General features: G+C 33.2%; 2 protein-coding genes across 6 annotated transcripts; both read right to left on the bottom strand.

Moving 5' to 3' along the window:
- Positions 1 to 3,697: 3,697 nt before the first annotated feature.
- On the bottom strand, positions 3,698 to 5,978 carry LOC108200380 (uncharacterized). Its single transcript, XM_017368505.2, has 2 exons — positions 5,377 to 5,978; positions 3,698 to 3,927 (listed from the first exon to the last, which is right to left on the bottom strand). Exons 1-2 carry the CDS (start codon positions 5,869 to 5,871, stop codon positions 3,865 to 3,867), a joined length of 558 nt encoding a protein of 185 aa, XP_017223994.1. The 5' UTR covers positions 5,872 to 5,978; the 3' UTR covers positions 3,698 to 3,864.
- A 1,525-nt stretch (positions 5,979 to 7,503) lies between these two features.
- Positions 7,504 to 17,152, bottom strand: LOC108202844 (uncharacterized). 5 transcript variants are annotated; one of them, XR_010287578.1, is made up of 14 exons: positions 16,920 to 17,151; positions 15,171 to 15,223; positions 14,732 to 14,900; positions 14,549 to 14,612; positions 13,057 to 13,136; positions 12,807 to 12,960; positions 11,584 to 11,645; positions 11,355 to 11,420; positions 10,551 to 10,609; positions 10,373 to 10,418; positions 10,148 to 10,229; positions 9,135 to 9,178; positions 8,740 to 8,979; positions 7,504 to 7,852 (listed from the first exon to the last, which is right to left on the bottom strand). XR_010287578.1 is itself a non-coding variant. In XM_017371410.2 (13 exons), the coding sequence occupies exons 1-13, from the start codon at positions 17,064 to 17,066 to the stop codon at positions 7,831 to 7,833; spliced, it is 1,239 nt and encodes a 412-aa protein (XP_017226899.1). In that variant the 5' UTR covers positions 17,067 to 17,150; the 3' UTR covers positions 7,504 to 7,830. The 5 variants fall into 5 exon arrangements, 3 of the variants coding, with proteins under 3 accessions (XP_017226899.1, XP_017226898.1, XP_063940494.1); XM_017371410.2 differs by lacking the exon at positions 10,373 to 10,418 and having other exon boundaries at positions 7,504 to 7,849; positions 16,920 to 17,150; XM_017371409.2 differs by lacking the exon at positions 10,373 to 10,418 and having other exon boundaries at positions 16,920 to 17,149.
- Positions 17,153 to 19,400: the final 2,248 nt, after the last annotated feature.

The following is a 19,400-nucleotide window of genomic DNA, read 5'->3' as shown; positions in this document are numbered from 1 at the left end:
AGCTGCAACATAATAATTCAAAAGAATCAAAACTAAACATTAAGTTCAGACACAAGAAACCAATTGCAGGCTACAACAGACGCCATCAAAATTTACAGAATTCGAATCAAGTCATTACAATAGTAGTCTAAGTCTAGTGTGCTTCAGCAATAAAAAAAACTAAAACGAAACATAAAGTCTGATGGGTGATGCACCAGAGCTATTGACGTGCAAGCGTTAACGCAGCGGGGTGAATCTTTGATTGTGATTAGGGTTTGAGGCGGGGCGGCTGAGACTTACAAGTGGTATAGCCTGTGACTCTCCGGTTACTTATCATAATTTATGAAAGATAAAACCTAATATACTAACACGAACATATATTATATTTGATATATTAAATTACTAATAAAAATAGTTCGGTCTGTTTGGTCTGGACCGAATTTTTCTGAAAAGAACCGGACCGAACAGAAATTTAATTCAGTCCGGACCGAAAAATCGAAAAGACCAAAATTTTGAAAAATTGGAACCGAACCGGACTGAATTTTCACGGTTCGGTTCTTCGGTTCTGGTTCGGTTTTGCTCAGCCCTAGTTAGGACCATGGTATGTTTTCGAGACGTAATCGTGAAAGGGCTAGTCCTTATGCCCTTCGATTTTTGGACCGAAGAAATAAAGCAAGACGAAAAACAAATGTTGATTAGAAGTATATTATCACCAAAAGTATGTCTAAAATGGGTCAATTCCCAAAAAATATGTACATAACTCTAAAAGGAAGCCAGTAGTAAAGATATTAACAAGCGTAGGAGATGATTTATTGAAATCATGACTATTAAAGAGCTACATCATCGAGCTATATATTATAGGGTGCTTCGTGTCCTTTAAGCTCATGACTTATATGTCAAAAATACTAGCTCTGGGATTAGGGGTGTCGATGGATCGGATCGGCCTTGATCCATATCCTGATCCGTTTAATTTTACCGGATTCGGATTCGGATCGGATTATAGCCGGATGTTTTATAACATAATCCATATCTGGATCCGTAGGATATTCGGATTTTCGGATCGGAGCCCCGCTCCATGTATATTTAAAAAAATATAAAAAAAATTCTATTCTTTATATTTAGAATTTTCGGATGGCAGAAAAATTGAAATATTGCAAAATAAAAATTAAAAAAGCGAGTTAGGTAAAAACACACATCAGTATTTAGTACACACATTAATCCATGGTCACTTTACAGTAGTTCAATGGAATACAATCAGCTTTCAGTTGTTGAGCTTGAGCAAGAACCAAGCACAGCTAGTGGCAAACCATTTCCGAAAAAAGAAATATAGTTACACAGAATGGCCAAATTTGTACAGACTAACAATCTTATAAACCGCTAGCTAAGACTCTGGGTCCCTAAAATGCTAAGACTCCAACCTAAAGCCCAAGTCTGTCTGTATTAGTTTTACTTTTATTTACTTTTATATATAATATATATATTAGTTAAGTAATATATATAAATATATAAATATAAATAAATAAACAAATATAAAAGTTGATCGGATTATTTCCGGATCGGATCGTATTAAATTCATATCCTATGTATATCAGATCGGATTTTTTTCGGATCGGATTATATTTTAGATGATCTATATCCGTTCCGTTAGTTTCTTGATCGGACCGGATCGGACCGGATATCCGATCCATTGACAGGCCTATCTGGGATTGTCAAAAATACTAGCTCTGGGTTTTTCTTACTGTATATAAAGATTCCATGTTATTATTCTCGAGACTTTGGATCTAGGGAACAAAATTAAAAATTATTTGAAGGGCCTTCAAAGACAGGTTTTGCAAACAGTTATTATGTTTGTACATCCTATTCATCAAAGTATGTTCTCAAATTTAAGTACAATTAAACCTTCCATGGATCTTTCCTATAAGAACTGTTTCTCTAAATAGCAAAATAGCTGAAGTTCCCTTTTAAAGAATCTAAACCGCTATTCAATTTTTTTAATAATAGACCTTAACAACAATGCTATAACAGAAGTTATACCAGTCTATTTGTAGTCTCTAGAGTCAAATATCACACCTTGAAAGCACTTAGCGCTTGTAGTTGCCTTGTATCCCCTATACTATGCTCCTGGCACCTCCAATCCACACAATGTACTAGTATGGAGCGTAATGTGCTTGTACTTTGACAAATTCAAGCAAACTTCACACCTGGCGCCCTACGTGCATACCATGTGCATAGTATAGGCGCCATGTCCTAAGACATAATGAATTTTCACTCACATGGCGCCAAGTATTATACATATGCAGCATTTGAATGTATTTGTATGATATATAATAAATCCTTGGTCCCGTTTTCTGATTTGACTTTGTTTGAAAGCGGTCGACTCCAGGAAACATTCTGTAGGCTTGACTTGGCCTTCGAACAAGTGATGATTCCAGTATTTCTTTAAGGATTAAGTTGTATGAACACCCACTTTTTTTCAAATTCTATTTTCCATGTTCCCTTATGTTCGTGTACATTTCATGTATGTATAATCATTTTATGTAAACACACAAATACATGAAAATACACAACATGACACGATTTCTCGCTCTACCTCCAAGTTTGAATCGTCGAATGTCATAACACCATCTGTTCGGGCACGCTTTGGTGCCTATCAAACCACCTTCATTCCTTCTCGATTATAGGATTTTCTTAAGTTTTAGGAGGTACCGGCCACAATTTAACAGTCAACTTGACAGAAAATGGTCAAAAAGGTGCATATTGAAGCGCTTTTTAAATATTAGAGTGCGTATTGACAAGAAATTTTGTTTGAGACCAAATCGAAAAAGTGCTTAAACTTATGGGTTGCAAAGTGTAAATTACTACATAAGTATTAATATTATATATAAGTATTAATATATAACCAAATAATATGTTTCAACTAAATACATTAATGTTATTCTTAATTACTCCATGTTATCATTTTAAAAAAAATATCATGCTATCCATTTATACAATATCATCATCATCATCATCATCATCATCATCATTAAAAAAACCGAAATATTAATAATTTTATTGGTTGGTCAAGTTTTATCAGCCGACCGATATTATTCTACGGGTCTTTTTAATATATAATGTGTTCTAATAAACTTTTTTATTATCAATTAAGCCGAAACATTTATCAATTCGAACATTATGATCGGTTTGTATTTCAATTAAATTAAAAATAACGCTAAAATTACAAATGTTATAAATCATCCGTGCGCGGTTATAAGCTAGTTTCATTTAACACAGATTTCATCGTTTCACCGATGAACAGGTGCAATGAAATTAACTGATCGATAACATTACAGAAACTTAGTTGTACGATAGAACTTGGCTTTTGTACAAAGCCACTTCACTGCTCAAGTTTGTGCAATTGTTGGAGAACCACCAGAAACTAGACTGGTCATTTATTGTCTTCAATAGAAAAACATATATTCATTTCATCATTTAACACAGAACAGAATAGCATATACCAATTCAAACTTGACCAGAGCCACAATTATTATGTACAGCAACCTTCAAATATATATATATATATATATTAATATTACAAACAAAACTTATACACTATTACATACATATATGCTATAGTCTTCATTACATGTAAAACAATCTTATCTCCTGGTTATCAGGAATTTCTCTAACCACTCAGGTACTGAACAACTTAGCTTCTTCATTCCCCATTTTCAAAAACTTGTCCCACCCCCTTCTCTCGGTGCATACAGATGATAACTAGGGGTACAGTATCAAACATACAGCAAACAAACACACAATAGATGCGAAGCCAGATCTTTGACACTCTCAAGACAAAAATGAAATCAAAACATAGCAGGTATGTTAGACCTTGTTCCAGTAATGAGCCTATGAGACGGCCCTTAATGCATCTGCCATGCCATATTTACTCGGAGGCTGTTCTAAGCGATTCTGTAGAAAAGAAATTATAAAACTGTAAACACGACACTATAAATGAAACAAATTATTCATGAAACAAACAACTATTATTTGATGATATAATGCCCCCACCACACTCTAAAGCACAATAACCTAGTGGTTCAGTTGACAAGCTTGAGATTAACTATTTAAATTTAATGGTTATATTTTGTAAAAAAATTATTTGCTATGCAGAAAATGAAAAAAGGAAGGCTTTGATGTTGGAAAAAGTTGTAATGTAACTTCGTAAGTTTGTTTGCATAAGTGTAATAAAGCAACTTTTAAACCAACAAAATGAGCTAACCAGACATCTCTACACTGACCAAAGCATACTAAGTGACTCAAAGACCTGAGTCGCTACTCGCTACACGATGCCAGACTGTAAATAAATAAAACTGTTGCATTTCATTTAGAAATAAGCTCGTGAATAGAATCAAAAGCTCAGATATTCTAGCAGACTGTTTAAACTCTAAAGCTAGTGCTTCAACAAACTAGATATCTTACTTTTAACAGGCTTTTTAGTACAAGTGATCATGCTAGACTTGCCTCCCTTACTTGCATAAACTTAATATTCCTTCAGTTTGGGTTTGTTAGCACTTCCACTGTATTACGGAAAAAAGTAATTTATTCCTAATTACAGTGACAAGGTTTAAAGCCTGCCCAACTGGCCTCTTATCACAAAATTATCACCTTCCACTTCTTACATATTTCTATGCTGTAATGTCTAAAACGGCAGTCGGACTTGATTTTACAATTACCAAATTTAAAGACACAGCTTGACTCAATCAAACCTAAAATGTATCATTTATTAGAGCAAAGCCAACAGTGTTTCTATTGCACCTGAATCTATTGCAACAACTTAGCATAATACAGTAATATATGTTGCATGTTGCTAATGCAGCACCAAACGTCCGGTGGGTGATTTTAAGACAGCAACAGACATATGTCATTGATTAAAAGAAAGTACTAAAAGTGATTTGTTTTGCTCTTTTTATGTGGGAAAACATAACAATCACAATTATTGGTTCTATACATAGAGCCAGCTGTAGTTATATGCATCTTTGCATTGATATTAAGCAACCCATTAGATGCTTCAATTTGCTTCAGATTTCATAATTTAGCAATAAAACTTGGTATACAACCACCATCCGTTTTGCTACAACAACTTCATTCCGATGGACTAAAATGTTCTAGTATCATCTATAAGAATTTTATTCCGTAGTTCTAAAAGTTCCTTTTAATCAATTATCAAAAACAAAATGAAATTGCCACCTGCCCATAACTCAATACTCCCCGCATTTTGTAATCCCTTATCAACATTTCATTTCTACCTAAATCAGGATAACGTACCTAGACTACAACATTTAACCGTAAAAATCAGCACAAAACTCGGAAAAACACAAACACATTTACATCAAAAAATCACAAAATTGAGTGATCAACCTGCACAGCACGCAGCTTATCAACCAAAACAAGCCCATCCGTCTCCGCCAATCTCCCTTCCGTCCCCACACAGTCCCTCGGCGACTCAAACGACGACTCCGAAAACTGCTTAAACACAACCCCCACATCAAAATAAATCAAGCCACTGCTCGGAATATCAACCCTAATCCCTTTAACAGGAAACCAAAGAAACAGCTCCTGGGCCGCAATTCCGGACAATTCGCCCAACTGCCCGACCCGAATCGTACCCGAAACGTTCAAATCGTACCGGACGTTGGATTCGAACTTGGCGTTACAGGATTGCTGTAAGTAGACCTCGAATCGGCCCGTGGAGGGGTTGATTGTGAAGTTGGTGATGCCTTTGGGGAAGAGACCGATGGGGAGGCCGTGGGAATTGAGGATGTCGTAGATTGAAGGGGATGAAGATGAAGATGTAAAGATGGAGAATGTGAGTATAGAGAGTGTGAAGAGGAGGAGGAGATTTGGGGGATTCATTTTTTAGGGTTAGGGTTTGGAGGATTGATGAAGAAGAGGAGTATATGAACTGAATTGTGTGAAATTCAAGTGTTTTAAAGTAACATTCTGAGCTTTGAGTATGATTTCCTTTTTCTGTAAAAAGAATTCGCATTAAAAGTATTTCAGTAGAAAATATATATGTATTAGTACTTTTTTTTTTTTTTTGAAAGAATATTTATTACTTTCTAATGTCCGTCTTACTTGTATTTGACACGTATCTTAAGATTTTTACAAAATACAGTTTATTATTTATTAAAAATTTAAATATCATATTCATTTCAAGAATGAAAAATTGAAACAATTTATCTAACTAGAGTTAGGTTCCATGTAGTATACATATACATACGTGGTCTACAGTACTACAGTAAATATGCGGAATACATGGAACTTTGTTCTATCTAACTATACTTTTTGATGAAAATCTTAAAATGCGTGTTAAACCTTGTGATCCCAATTTGAAGGACCACGGCGACGGAGGGAGTATATTTTTTTCATTGTAGACCTAGACCCTTAGTAAACCAAAGACAAATACAGGGTTTATAATCTACAATTTCTTGATGATTTATTAATTAGTTACAGAAAAGGATGTAAAAAAGTTGGTAGCAGTGCAAGCAAGAATAATACTGTATTAAAATCATGGATATTAAGAAAACATGAGTTAATCGAAGGGGATAATTAGTGATGCATGCAGATGTTCTGATTAGCATAAGAAATGATTTGAATAAGAAAACAGATGTAGTATAACTTACACAAACAACACAGACAGACAGACAGACAAGATGTGTGTATAATTAACAACATCACTTTGATTCATAATCAATACTTTCGTTACAAGTGATTATTTTACTTATCACGCATCTTTTACATCTACTTTGTTGTCTTATGTTGTTTCCTCTGCTAAGAGCATCTCCAATAGCCTCTTTATATAAGCTCTTAGCTTGAAATTTGAAGAGCAAGTGAAAAAAAGTTGCTCCAAGAGACTCTTAGTGGCTCTTTAAATCACTAAGAGTCTCTTCTCTCTCCTCTCTTATGAAGAGCTCTTAAAGACTCTTAACTAATATTATATGATATATTCTCTCTCTCACCACTTTATTCTTGTACTATTATGATTGCATACTATGTTTAGTAATAAAAAAATGGATAAGGAGTGAATATGAAGAGCATTGTTGGAGATGAACCCACATTAACCTACTAAGAGGCAATATTTTATAATATATTTAAGAGTGAACTAAGAGTCTATTGGAGATGCTCTAAGTTTTTGCATCTACTTTGGATTTTCAGATTATTTTATTTCAATCTTTTTTTCTAGAAAAAAACATCTTTGTATAGATGACAATTGACAACACAATGCATGTCACGAAACACTTGCACGCTTTCAATCCAACTCCATTAAAACAAAGGTTTCTATCTAGGTTAGTCTAACTGTACATTGTAAATGTTTACAGTAGTTCATTTTAGTGTTGTTCAAAAGTACACCAATTTCCATAGTTCCGACATTTTAAAAACAGCCCTTTTTGTTATATTTCAGGAACTGTTATGGAGTATATTTTAACAAAACTCTATATACAGAGTAATTGGAAAAAAAAAACATAGGCGATCCATAAAATTCAATTGTGATGGAAACTAAATACTTAATAACTAATATTATGTCAAAAACATATCAGAAAAGAGTATTTATGCCTTGGTCCTTGCTGCTAGGGTCACAAAACAATCTGAATCAGCGTTGCCAAATGGAGAGACTTTGAATTTTTTAAGAAACAAGATAACAAAGAAAACTATTGTTTCCCATACTATTACAGGATTAAATATGGATAACCACTACCATGTCAACTTTGATTAAAAAAAACAAACAGCTCTCCCTAACATATGATCTAGGAACATCAGTGATACGTCAGGAGGACATGTTCCCTGATCCACCCCTTCAGCTTCATATGGCAGCTAGTATCGATCATGACGCCTGCTGAAAAATTGCACAAAACCGTATTAACACTAGAAGCATGTTAAGGAGAACATTGGCAACAGAAAGGAGATGTGAAACATGTTGAAGTTGAACTTAAAAAAGAAATCTGGTTCTGCTAGGACTTTGGAATAAACTCATGTACCTGTGTACCTTGTAATACCAATTCCCTGTTCCCTGGCAGAGATGAATTAAACAAATTTGCCTCCTAATGCTAACATCTATCCTACTTGGTTTAAGAACAAATGACATCAGCTGGACTAATTTTAAAGCTCAAGGGTTTGGTGACTGAATATAGTTTTTATTTTCTTTTGCTAGGCGACTGAAAATACTTTTAATACTACTCCTTGGTTTAAAAGGCTTTGACATTGTCCCAAGGAATGAGAACCGCAAATAATGTAAATACACTTAGTAATTTTATACACATTGAAACACAAATGATGTAGACGCACTTAGATTGTAACTTACAAGTAACTTATAAGGACAGGCAACCTGGCGCTACGGGGTCACCTGGAGGAAAGAAATAGGGAGAAAGGAAAAAGATATGTACTCTTTTACGGGTGGAACGTTTATAATTTCATTTCTTCTTCCATTCCTTTCCTAACATCTAAACTAGAACAACCCACCAATTTTAGAACCAACAAACTATAGTAAAAAATATTTTTAACTTTCAACTGCCTAACGTTTTGCTCACAATTCTCTTCCACGTCCTTCCTCTCTCCTCAAATGTTCATTGCTCACCCATATCATTCACTCGAATACAACCTGAATCCAGCAGTTTTTATACTATTCCAAACAAACGAAAAAAAAAACAAAAACAATGGACATAGAGACGGACGATTTATAATGTAATGGCCGAACAAAAAAATCCAGCGTAGAAGATAACATACCTATGGCGATCATAATCCCTAGCTCGCTCTCTTGATCGTGAACGTGACCGACGACGACTCCTTGAATCGTAGCTGCGGGATCGGTCCCTCTCTCTTTCACGTTCTCGATCATACCCATGATCACGGTCAGCATACCTGTCGCGGTCTCTGCTCCTGCGATCATGATCCCTTGCTCTTTCACGACTGCCTCCTCGATCCCTGCTACCTTCTCTATCACGTTCCCTGCTCTGCTCTTTTGATCTGCAAAGAAATCAAAACCGTAGGAGTCAAAGAACTTCAAGAAGATAAGATCACCAGGAAACCTATAAAAGGTTTCTGCAATCTTTAAAAACAAGATAAAGTATAACACGCAAAAGAGAGACTACTGCAAAGCACAATGTAAATAAACTCCTTACTTTCTCAGTTCTTCTGATGCCTTCCTTTTATTGTCTCTCTCATCCTGACCAATAGGATATCAAGTAAATACAATTGAGATCTCTAAAACAATTATACTACTTTTGACTTTTGAGCTAAGAACATTGACATGCACAGGGGACACAAATATTTGACTCACGATAGAAAATGCCTGTCGGATTTGATCTTGTGAGATTGTCAAATACCAAATCTTAAAACAAACATTCAATCCTCTGATACAGCAGTTCATCCAGGTACACAGTTGATAGATAATGAAAACAGAAGTTGGCACTCAATTTTTCCTCTAAAACGAAAAAAAAATTTACTAAACGATGTCTTAGCATAATAAGAACATAAAGGGAGACAAACTTACAGATACCAATCCCCGGAAGACTATTATTGTCGAGACCAGAACCCAAATCTGCTTTTCTACAGCCTATTATAGAATCTCCACAGAACTTTGCCTACCTAACTCCTACCATTTGCTCAAAACAGGATTATGTATTTTTACTTAAAACCGCGCAATAGCTACTTTTTTTTTTCTGTTTCTTGGGTGCTATTATAATTTCTGATCATAGAGAATGGGTTGAAAAAATTAGATCAACCGAGTTTTGGCACAACTAAAAACAATGCTAAAACTAGATCATTTCATAAAATGCAACTGGGGACTGCACTTCCGTTTTCTGAATATGAAGAGAGTCTCCGAATCTACAAAATAAATTCTGGGTCATTAGTGAGTGGTTCTTGATATGAGTTTACAAATCGTATTCTAATAGGCCAAATTCAGAAGTTGAAAAAAGAAATATCTCTCGTATCTAATCAGATGAAAATAACCAAGCAACTTAACCAGAAGGACCGGAAATCCACTTTGTTAGGCTAACCCGACATGAACTTGCATGGATGATGTCACCTTTTACTGTATAGTATATTTCTTTTTAATACTTTTAGTTGCAATGTCTTGAGGTTCTGAAATATATGAACCTACATGCTAAGATGATTAACATGCAGTAATTACCTTTAGATCAGCCAACTTTTCACGGATTTGCATATAGCCAAGGTGAAGCTTTCCTCCAAAATGGTCAGCCAATCGACGGTCACTGATGAGACCACAATGTGAGGAAACAGAGATCATTCTTGCACGCTTAAAAAATTCAAAGTAACCAAAGAACATGCAGTGCATTTCCCAAAACTTTCAATTCAAAAATAGCATGATTGACAAACAAAACAGAAAAAAACGCACATTCTTTAGCTGCATAAGTTTATCCTCGTAAAACTGGGCCAAAAGCCTGCTGGTGACAAGGAGGTATATTGCCAGGTCAAAGACTGAAGTACTTGAAACCCCTAAGCTAGTTCTTTGTCTTTATAAAAGTATTGAGGGCGTATAAAATATTGTGAAGATTATAAAAAATGAATTTCACCTGTCATAGACACTCAAGAAAGCTCCACATATGTCACAGACACGCAACTTCTGATCCGTCTGTAAAAGGCAGAATAAACTGGTTAAAACTCATGTACTGGAACCACACAATTTTTACATACAACTGACTCATAGATTATATGATTACTAATAGATGATTCTATCTTGTATATTCCTATACATGAGTAGACGAACTATTGAATGTTGAAGTTAAGGTGTACATATACACTACCAATTGGCAGCACTACCATCTTACATGTGTTGTTTAAAAATAGTGCAAATATATTTTACAAGTTTACATTCAAATATGGCTACACCTATCAGTGTGAATTTTATTTTTACAACTGGGCTCAAGTTCTAAGAGAGATTTTAAATGGTGCAAGGTTTATATATTTGTTTGAAAATGACTACAAGCCAAACTCTGAGTTTGCCTATAACTCTGTAAGTATAATATAAAGTAAATTATTTTCTCCATGCTTCTAGTACAATATCACTAATGGTCTGTTCCTGAATATTGCAAGGCAAAAGAAAGGAGAAAGAATCTGAGAAAATAACAGAACATAAGTGGGATACTGAATAAATAATACATTACAGGAAAGGGCATATATGTGTGTAGCAGAATTTTATGGCCTTGTTTTGTTTACTACTCTCCAATTCTTCTACTTTCTACCAAAGAATGGTTTGAGAATTGAGAGGAAAAGAATTTGCTCTCCTTACAGAAAAAATTTAGTATTCTCAGCAACTTTATTTTCTCAAATAAAACATGTAAACATACTGTAAGCACGATATCGGCAAGAAAACTTACAATGCGCACATCAGCAGCTGTGTACTTCGAGGTATCTACAACAGGTTCTTGCCGAGGACCGGGCAACTAATTCAGAAACAAATAAATTAGAAAATACATATCTTAGAAAATATAATCATAATTCTATAGAAGAAGAGTTGGTAAATATCTAGAACATTAAAAGAATATATCGAGAAATAACCCAGCTTCCAAAAGTATTAAAAATTAAGATACTGAATCATTTTAATACCTTCTTGAGTTCTTCTGCTTCTTCCAATGCTTTCTGAGCCTCATCAACCAAACCCTGCTCACCTGTTTGATTTAAACAACAAATTTCAGAACAAACAAGACAGTTCTGGAAAACATGAAGGTGCCACCCACTCTGAGGCAGCAAAGTGCTCAACACTTGCACACAAACAGGTGTTTACAATGCAATGGAAGTTCTGATAATGTTTTACCTAAACACAATACTTCCCTCAGTTTCAAAAAGTTAGCCAGTTTGACTTTTAGGCACGTAGTTTAAAATGAATTGACCGAATAGGCGGATAGCTCCACTAAATATTCTTTTTCTAAATAAAAACTTAGTATCTAAATTTATTAAGAAATATATTGAAAATTAATGGAACTATCCAGTCAATGCACCTTAAAGTACGTACGCAAAGTCAAAACTGGACTATTATCTTGAAAAGGAGAAAGCAGTCAGTTGGACACTTCAAATGGAGTATTTACTTAATAAACAGTATTCCCTTATTTGGTATTTAGATTGGTCAACTATTCAGCTCATTCGGAAATTCCAACCAATCAAATTTACAAAATTGGTTAACTATGTAGCAATGTACATATCCACAACATAAGATTTTAAACAGGAAATAAATAAACAGCACTCACTCTCGTCATTACTTTCATAGCAAATTTTAATGCAAATCGAGGTATTCCCCAATTCAAATACAAAAAGTAGCTAATCACAGAAGATCCACAGGGGCCCCAGTTACTTTAATGTTGACTAGTTCTCGAACAAATATTAGCAATAAACAATGTATATCTCTGGACATCAACTCCAAAGGCCAGGAGGTCCCATTCATTGTTATTAGGTTTTTTATATTTAGCGAAAGAATGGGTGTTTCCATCTTCCTAATCAAGCTTGCACAAAGCACTACCTTGCCCAACATAGAACATCCAAACACTATTATGACCCTATCAAACTCAAATCCCCCAATTGCCAACCAAGGAAACAAGCAATCCACTTCAACAATCTAAGTTTGATTCATTTGTGCCGCCAAGCTCAACCTATATATATAGGAACATGGTCCTAGTATGCAATTCGATAGTTTTTCTTTTCACCCCAAGACAATCAAAGTATGAAGACAGTCCAGAAACCATTCTATAGTTCCACGATAACCACAACATATATATAATATGTGAAAATATGATCACTTTTAATAAGCAAGTTGAGAGTCGGCACATAGTTATTACCAAGCATTTCAGCTTTCTTAAGCTTCTCATTAATCATCTCCTGTGTGCGGGCATCAGGAACAGCTACAGGTAAGGGTGCCAATGAAGGAGGATTTGGAAGGGGCTGAGGCAAGGAAGCCCGATCTTTGTTGAAGGCATCTAACAGTAGCATTGACTGCCAATACGAATATGAAAAGAAAAAAAATCATTGCTAAATCTGATCAACATTATCTTCACAGATATATGTTAGATGTTAAGGTTCCAGTGTCACCTGTTTATCTGCTCTTTTAGTTCTAAGTTCTTCCACAACCTCTAAGGCTCGAATCTTCATATCTGTCTTGCCTTCAAGATCTGCAAAAGCAAAACTTTGAATAATTAATCACATCTCAAAATCAGGTTTCAAAGTCTACATCACATATTAAATAGATCAAGAATTAATACAAATACTACCTGTCTAAAAAGGGTAATATAGAATGGCGACATAGGGAGTAAATAAACACTTACATAGGCTTGTAAACACAACAATGTTTCCTGCATCCTTTTCATTATGAAAAAGGAAGGGGGAGACGGGGGTGAATGGGTAGCACCAAAGAACATCTAACACACTTCACCCAAATATATTGCATCTTCACTCCAATATATGATGGTCCAGAACACTCATTCGTAATTGAAAAAATCCTTGGTATACAAGCAATTACCTTTATAAATTCTCTTTACAAGGGTCTTCCTCCCATAACTTGCAGGTAACTAATGTGCTGGCCTCATCTACCTCCCCTAATCCTATTTTTCTTAATAAAGGAAAGCTTCAGACTTTTAAAATTTGTGAAAAACTTATACATATACATATATATATATATATATATATAAATAATTCTCTGCATGTTTTAAACTAGTAACGGTACCATATCCCTTTGATAAGATCACTGTTCATATGTGGCTATCAAGCTCTTATGAAGCATATCATGTATGATGTATATATAGTGGGCTGGTGTCATTTTAATTTTCCTCATTGAAAAATCTAGCACTGTACACCTACTTTTTCAACCATGACACATATATTAATTATAAATCAATCATATAATACATGACTCACAATTTCACTAGAAGTCACTGATTTTATTTTAACCAGACATAATCAGATTCATCGTGTACGATTTCCAAGCATTTCTCAAACACTATTTTAAAGTTGTCCCTTTCTTATATGTATCTTTCACAAAGCATTTTGGCTATGTTTGTTTCATATGATTAAATTATGGAAGGGATTCTAATCGTTCAAATTATTTAATCCCAATTTTATTTGGAAAATTAGCCAACAGGATCATAATACTGGATTAACAAGGACCAGAAAGATGAACTATGGGAGGGGATTAAAAACACTTGGTTTAGACCAAGTATTAGAAAAGATTAACTTTATTTAGATTTAAAGGGAAAAAAAAATAACACTTGTATATTCACCTCGTCTTGTACTTGTTCTGCTGAAAAGAGGGTATATTTTAATTTCATAAATTAGATCTTTAAATTATTCCTCAACAAACATGAGAACAGACTGTGTAAAGAATTATAGTGATAGGAATATAATTTGAGGGTTATAATTCTTGGGATATGATCTTCCATAGAAACATAGCCTTAGAGTCTTTCTTGTTGCCATATGGCAAATTCAGCTTAAATTAAAAAATCCCCACACACACACATCAGGTAAAATATTATATTATCACCTAACTTTAAAAATTAAATATAAGTTCCACAAAAAGTCGAAAGTTTACCATATTGATCAGCTTCTTTGAGCTTCTCCTTTATCTCTTTCGACATTTCAAGGATCTCAGGTGTCTGTAATTTAGGACATTTGACAAGCACAATAAGTATAACACACAATTATTTCTAGTAAGGAGTATGTAAAAAGAAATACGTAGCGCCTATATAATTTGTCTGTGCAATTTCAAAATTACCGTTGTAACTTCAGAGACAGAGATTGCAATCGCTGCTTTAGCATCCTCATCAGTTAGACGTTTAAGAGCTCTAGCAATTTTTCTATCACACTCAACAATAAGTCTATCAATAACATCTTCCAGCTCCCTTTCATAGTTGTCTTGACCTTTTGCCCTGGATTCTTCATATCTAACAAAGCATTAAAGAAATGCAGGGAAACGCGCTAACTGACAATTTACTTTTTTTATTTGAAGTTGAAGCTAAGAAGCAAATTAAAACATTAAGTTTTTGATAACTTGAAGGATTTGAAAGAGCAATAAATATCAGTTCATGTATTTAACTAGATATAATAATAATAATAATAATAATAATAATAATAATAATAATAATAATAATAATAATAATAATAATAATAATAATAATAATAATAATAATACAGAAGTTAAGTTTGCAGGATACTCTTTCCTCAATTGTAGCGAGTGCACCTTTGAGCAAGGTCCCATGTCCATTTTCTGAACAAATAAAAAAGAAAAAACACAACAGAGAGCTGTCAGATTACAAAATAGTAGCTCAGAATTCAAAATTACTTTACCATACCGACAAAAAAGGCATAACAGAGACAAAGGGGCATAAAAGCATTGAGTGCACACTGCACACGCATATTTATCTTTAACCGTCATGATAAACTCTGGCAAAATATAAATTACCAACAATGACAGCAACAAGTGGATGTTTGGGCATATATATAAGGTATGGCTCCTCTTATAATGTATCACCAACAGAAACTCCTGACTGCTAAGTCAAAACTGTTAATAAAATATATATAGGTTGAGCATAACAAAATACTGAGTGCACATTTGTGTCCTCTAATGTCATCATAATAAGCTCAGTTTCAAGTACTGTCATCATAATAAACTCGTCTTAAAGAAAACAAAAAAGTATATAAAGATCTTGCTTTGTTATAAAAAAAGAACTCAAACAATAAGGTAGGTTTTAAGATTACCTGCCATAAATTTGTTAGAGATCACCCTTTTTCAGGTTTAATGAATTTGGTCAATACATTTCTACCCAAATTTTATGCTGCTACTCCCCTAACAATTAACACAGATCTATGACATAAAATATATAAAACATAATATCTAGTATATGTCCTATATATATAAGCTGTGAAATAACATATACTAGGAAACCTGTGATAAATTGGTAGTTTTGCAATTGTGCAGCACAAAGACCATTGGGCTGAAGTAGAATTGGTAAATGCTTCCAGAGAATTAAGAAAAAAGACACGAAACGCTTTGTATAACTTGAGTAACTTTTCACAATAAAGAGAACTCATGAACTTCCATTTTGCAAGTCAAAACTTTCAAAATGCCAGGAAAGAAAAAATTATGCCACCTGAATTAGTTTTTGCATGATGTCCAAATCATATGCACAATCACATATACAAGTAAAGATGTTTACCAAAGGAAAGATGATTCTTCAGAGCTTGACTCTTAAGTAACTGATTAGCATGCAAGTATAACTTTTAATAAACACAAGGAATTAGACCAGTGGTTCTGAAAAAGAGATCCAACTTTGAATCAGAATAGCTTGGTTTCAAAAAAAACATTATGCAGTTAACAGAAACCTTGAACTCGGGTTAATTTTGCTCATGCAAAATGTGAGCTTCAGCTTATAGTTCTCAAAATGAAGTTATATAAAATTACAAATAAAACCAAATCAACAAATAAATATTGGCACAAATGTACAGGTCTTAAGATCTGTGTGTAATTGGAAACATCACATATAATCTTGAGGATTTTTCATGTTTAATTGTCACCATGACCCATCACATCGACAAACATTCCTGTTTCATTCATATATGCTCACAAGTCACAAGAGAATCAACCAAACTTTATACCATTAATAAATAAAAAATCACAAGAAACATGAAAAATGAGCAAATGTGTATGTACATGACATAATTATTTTTTTAAAAAAAAAAACTTAAAAATTCTCATGTCTAATTCTATCCATAAAATCTAAAATTAACACTACATACACCTTATTCCTGCATAATCTCACCGACTTCACATCATCGACAAATCGAAATCATCAAAAACATCAAAATTAGCCAAACACATATAGGTATATAAATCAAATCTCGTTCAAACACATACACACATCAAAATTGTAATTAGAAGAAATCTGTAGATACAAGATACTTACAGTGAGTTGAAAGAGCTCGTGAGGACAAAGACCGACCAAGTAGAGACGACAGACATCACGATCGTAATACTTGCGATTCACTTCTCGAACGTCGCCGTTTCGATTCGCTCCCATCAACACATCCAGCTGCTTTCGCAGTGCGTCCATGGCGAAGAGTGTGTTTTCTAGGGTTTTGGTTTTGGGGGAAGTTTGTTATATGCGTAACCTCACTCGTATATGTGGGTATGTGTTTTTGGCATTAGTTGGGATTAGTACCCCTATCTTTTGCTGGTTTCGGTTTTTTATCTTTAACTTAGTTTTCTTTTCGATTTCGGATAAAATTGGGATAGTTAACTTTTTGTATTTTTTAACGTTATGTTAAAATTAGTTCAGTCTTCGATATAGTATAATGTGATTTTTGTTCGGACTTAAATTTAATGATTACTCCCTCTGTTTTGATGTATAGGTCGCTTGACTTTTTATCACGTATTTTTAAGTACTTTGACTACGTGTTAAAAATTATTATTTTTGAAATTTTCTTTTTCTGAATAAAAATATATCACATATTTTTATTCAAAAAAAAATTTAAAAATAATGACTTTTAACATGCGGTCAAAGCCCTTAGAATTGCGTGCAAAAAAGTCAAGCGACCTATATTTCAAAACAGAGGGATTATCTATTTGTTTGACCATCATTAGTCTGTTTGAATTGATAAAATTAAATGTTAAATGATGGAAGCGAAAAAGTTATTTACAGGCGGTAGAAAAAAGATCAAAGATATACATTTCATAAAATCTTTTATTCATATTCTCAAATATCTTGAAACATAATTTTTAAATATTAAACCAAACATTCCAAGTTTGTAAAATTCTTAAATCAAATTTAAGTATTATTATCTTGGTTTCAAAAAGTATTATTATCTTGATTTGATTATTATTATGTGCACCAACATGACAATTGTAAAATCGTGAGTAAAATGTCTATGATCTTAGAATTGGAGCAGATAAAAGAGATGGAGCGGATAAAAGAGAATAACGGTTTGTGATGGTCTAAATCTATGGTCTCATATATTTTATTATATAAGTATATATTAAGAAATAACTCAATATCCAAATTACCAACTTCCCTTTGTCCCATTATGTATGTGAAATGCTCTCCTTCATTTAAAATTTTAAAATAATAGTATATTCATGTATTGTTATCATTGTTGACGTCTGAGCATGCTTCTGAGTTAAAGTATTATCTCAAAATTCAGTTCGTTATATTTCTTTGAAAAAAAATATACGGATTGATAAAAATGCATCTATAATATGTTTAAAGAAAAGAAGTTCAACTTGTAAATTGAAAGCAATGTGCGGAGGATTAGAATTAATTGAGAGTAATTTTGAGATTCGAAAATAAAATCCTTGGAAATGATTTGTTTAGATACATAAACATCTTCAGATTGTTATTGATCTTGATATAATGATTCATTTTGCCTACATAGCATGTAAAAACCTTATATAAAACTTTATGGGATCTGAGAGTGTAAGTTAACATATTTATTTGATGAATTTTTCTTCATACAGTTTGAAATTTCTCGTCTCGTTCCATGATCCATCCTACTCTTCGATTCTCGTATATATTAATAAAAATAGTATATTTCGTACATAAAAAATTATTTAAAAAATAATATACCTATTTCTATTAATCTTTTTTTTTCATATTGTAGTATAATTTGTTAATAATAATTACATATTGCAAGTTTAACTATACTACAGCTAAATGTTAATTTTAACTATACTATGGTTAAATGTTAATTCAGTTCGATTAATCAACTATTCACTGTTAGAATAAGTATAATCAATATTAATTAATTTTAAAATATTTAAGATTTCACGTAAATCCTCACGGGGATCTTTATTTTTTCACTTAAACGCGAATTGAAAAATAAATTAATTTCAAATAAAGATCGGGAGAAATGCGAGATCCAGGAGGAAACTGAACCCAGATCGGAGATCGACGGATTCAGACTAAGTTTTGAATTTTGAAATTGAGGAATATTCGATTCTTGAGCGACGTAATAGCAACCTCTTTAATTTTTTTTATTTTTTTTTGTATGGTCTACATACGCGTAAATGAATTGTATCGAAATACAATAAACCGCATATGGGATATCTTTCTTTTAAAAAAGTTTATCATCTAGCCAAAAGCCATGCAAGCACAACTCCAGAAGTTTAGACAATAAAGCTTAAATGAATGAGAAAAGAATACCCATGGAAGTCACGTACACCTCGCTTCCAAAGTATCCTGGAAAAAAAAAAAACCAAACAAAACATAAATCAATATACAAGAAAATTATATATATATATATATATATATAATTAATGTAAAACAGATGGTAAATCCAATAAAAGAAAAAAAACGAAAGAATGTATATATATATATATATATATATAGGCTCATGATCAAATAGAAACCACTTTTATAAATAAAAACTAGAAACCAGTTTCCCTACCATTA

The sequence above is a fragment of the Daucus carota genome, chromosome 9 (assembly GCF_001625215.2).
Source record: "Daucus carota subsp. sativus chromosome 9, DH1 v3.0, whole genome shotgun sequence".
Lineage (NCBI taxonomy): Eukaryota > Viridiplantae > Streptophyta > Magnoliopsida > Apiales > Apiaceae > Daucus > Daucus carota.
This window is presented reverse-complemented; position numbering and strand designations above follow the sequence as displayed.

Coding starts and splice junctions, on each gene's coding strand:
- LOC108200380 (XM_017368505.2), bottom strand. CDS start 5,871: ATGAATCCCCCAAATCTCCTCCTCCTCTTCACACTCTCTATACTCACA. Junction 3,928..5,376: donor ATAAGCTGCGTGCTGTGCAG/GTTGATCACTCA, acceptor TCTTTTCTACAG/AATCGCTTAGAACAGCCTCC.
- LOC108202844 (XM_017371409.2), bottom strand. CDS start 17,066: ATGGACGCACTGCGAAAGCAGCTGGATGTGTTGATGGGAGCGAATCGA. Junction 11,646..12,806: donor TAAGAAAGCTGAAATGCTTG/GTAATAACTATG, acceptor TAAATCAAACAG/GTGAGCAGGGTTTGGTTGAT. Junction 10,610..11,354: donor CAGCTGCTGATGTGCGCATT/GTAAGTTTTCTT, acceptor TGCCTTTTACAG/ACGGATCAGAAGTTGCGTGT.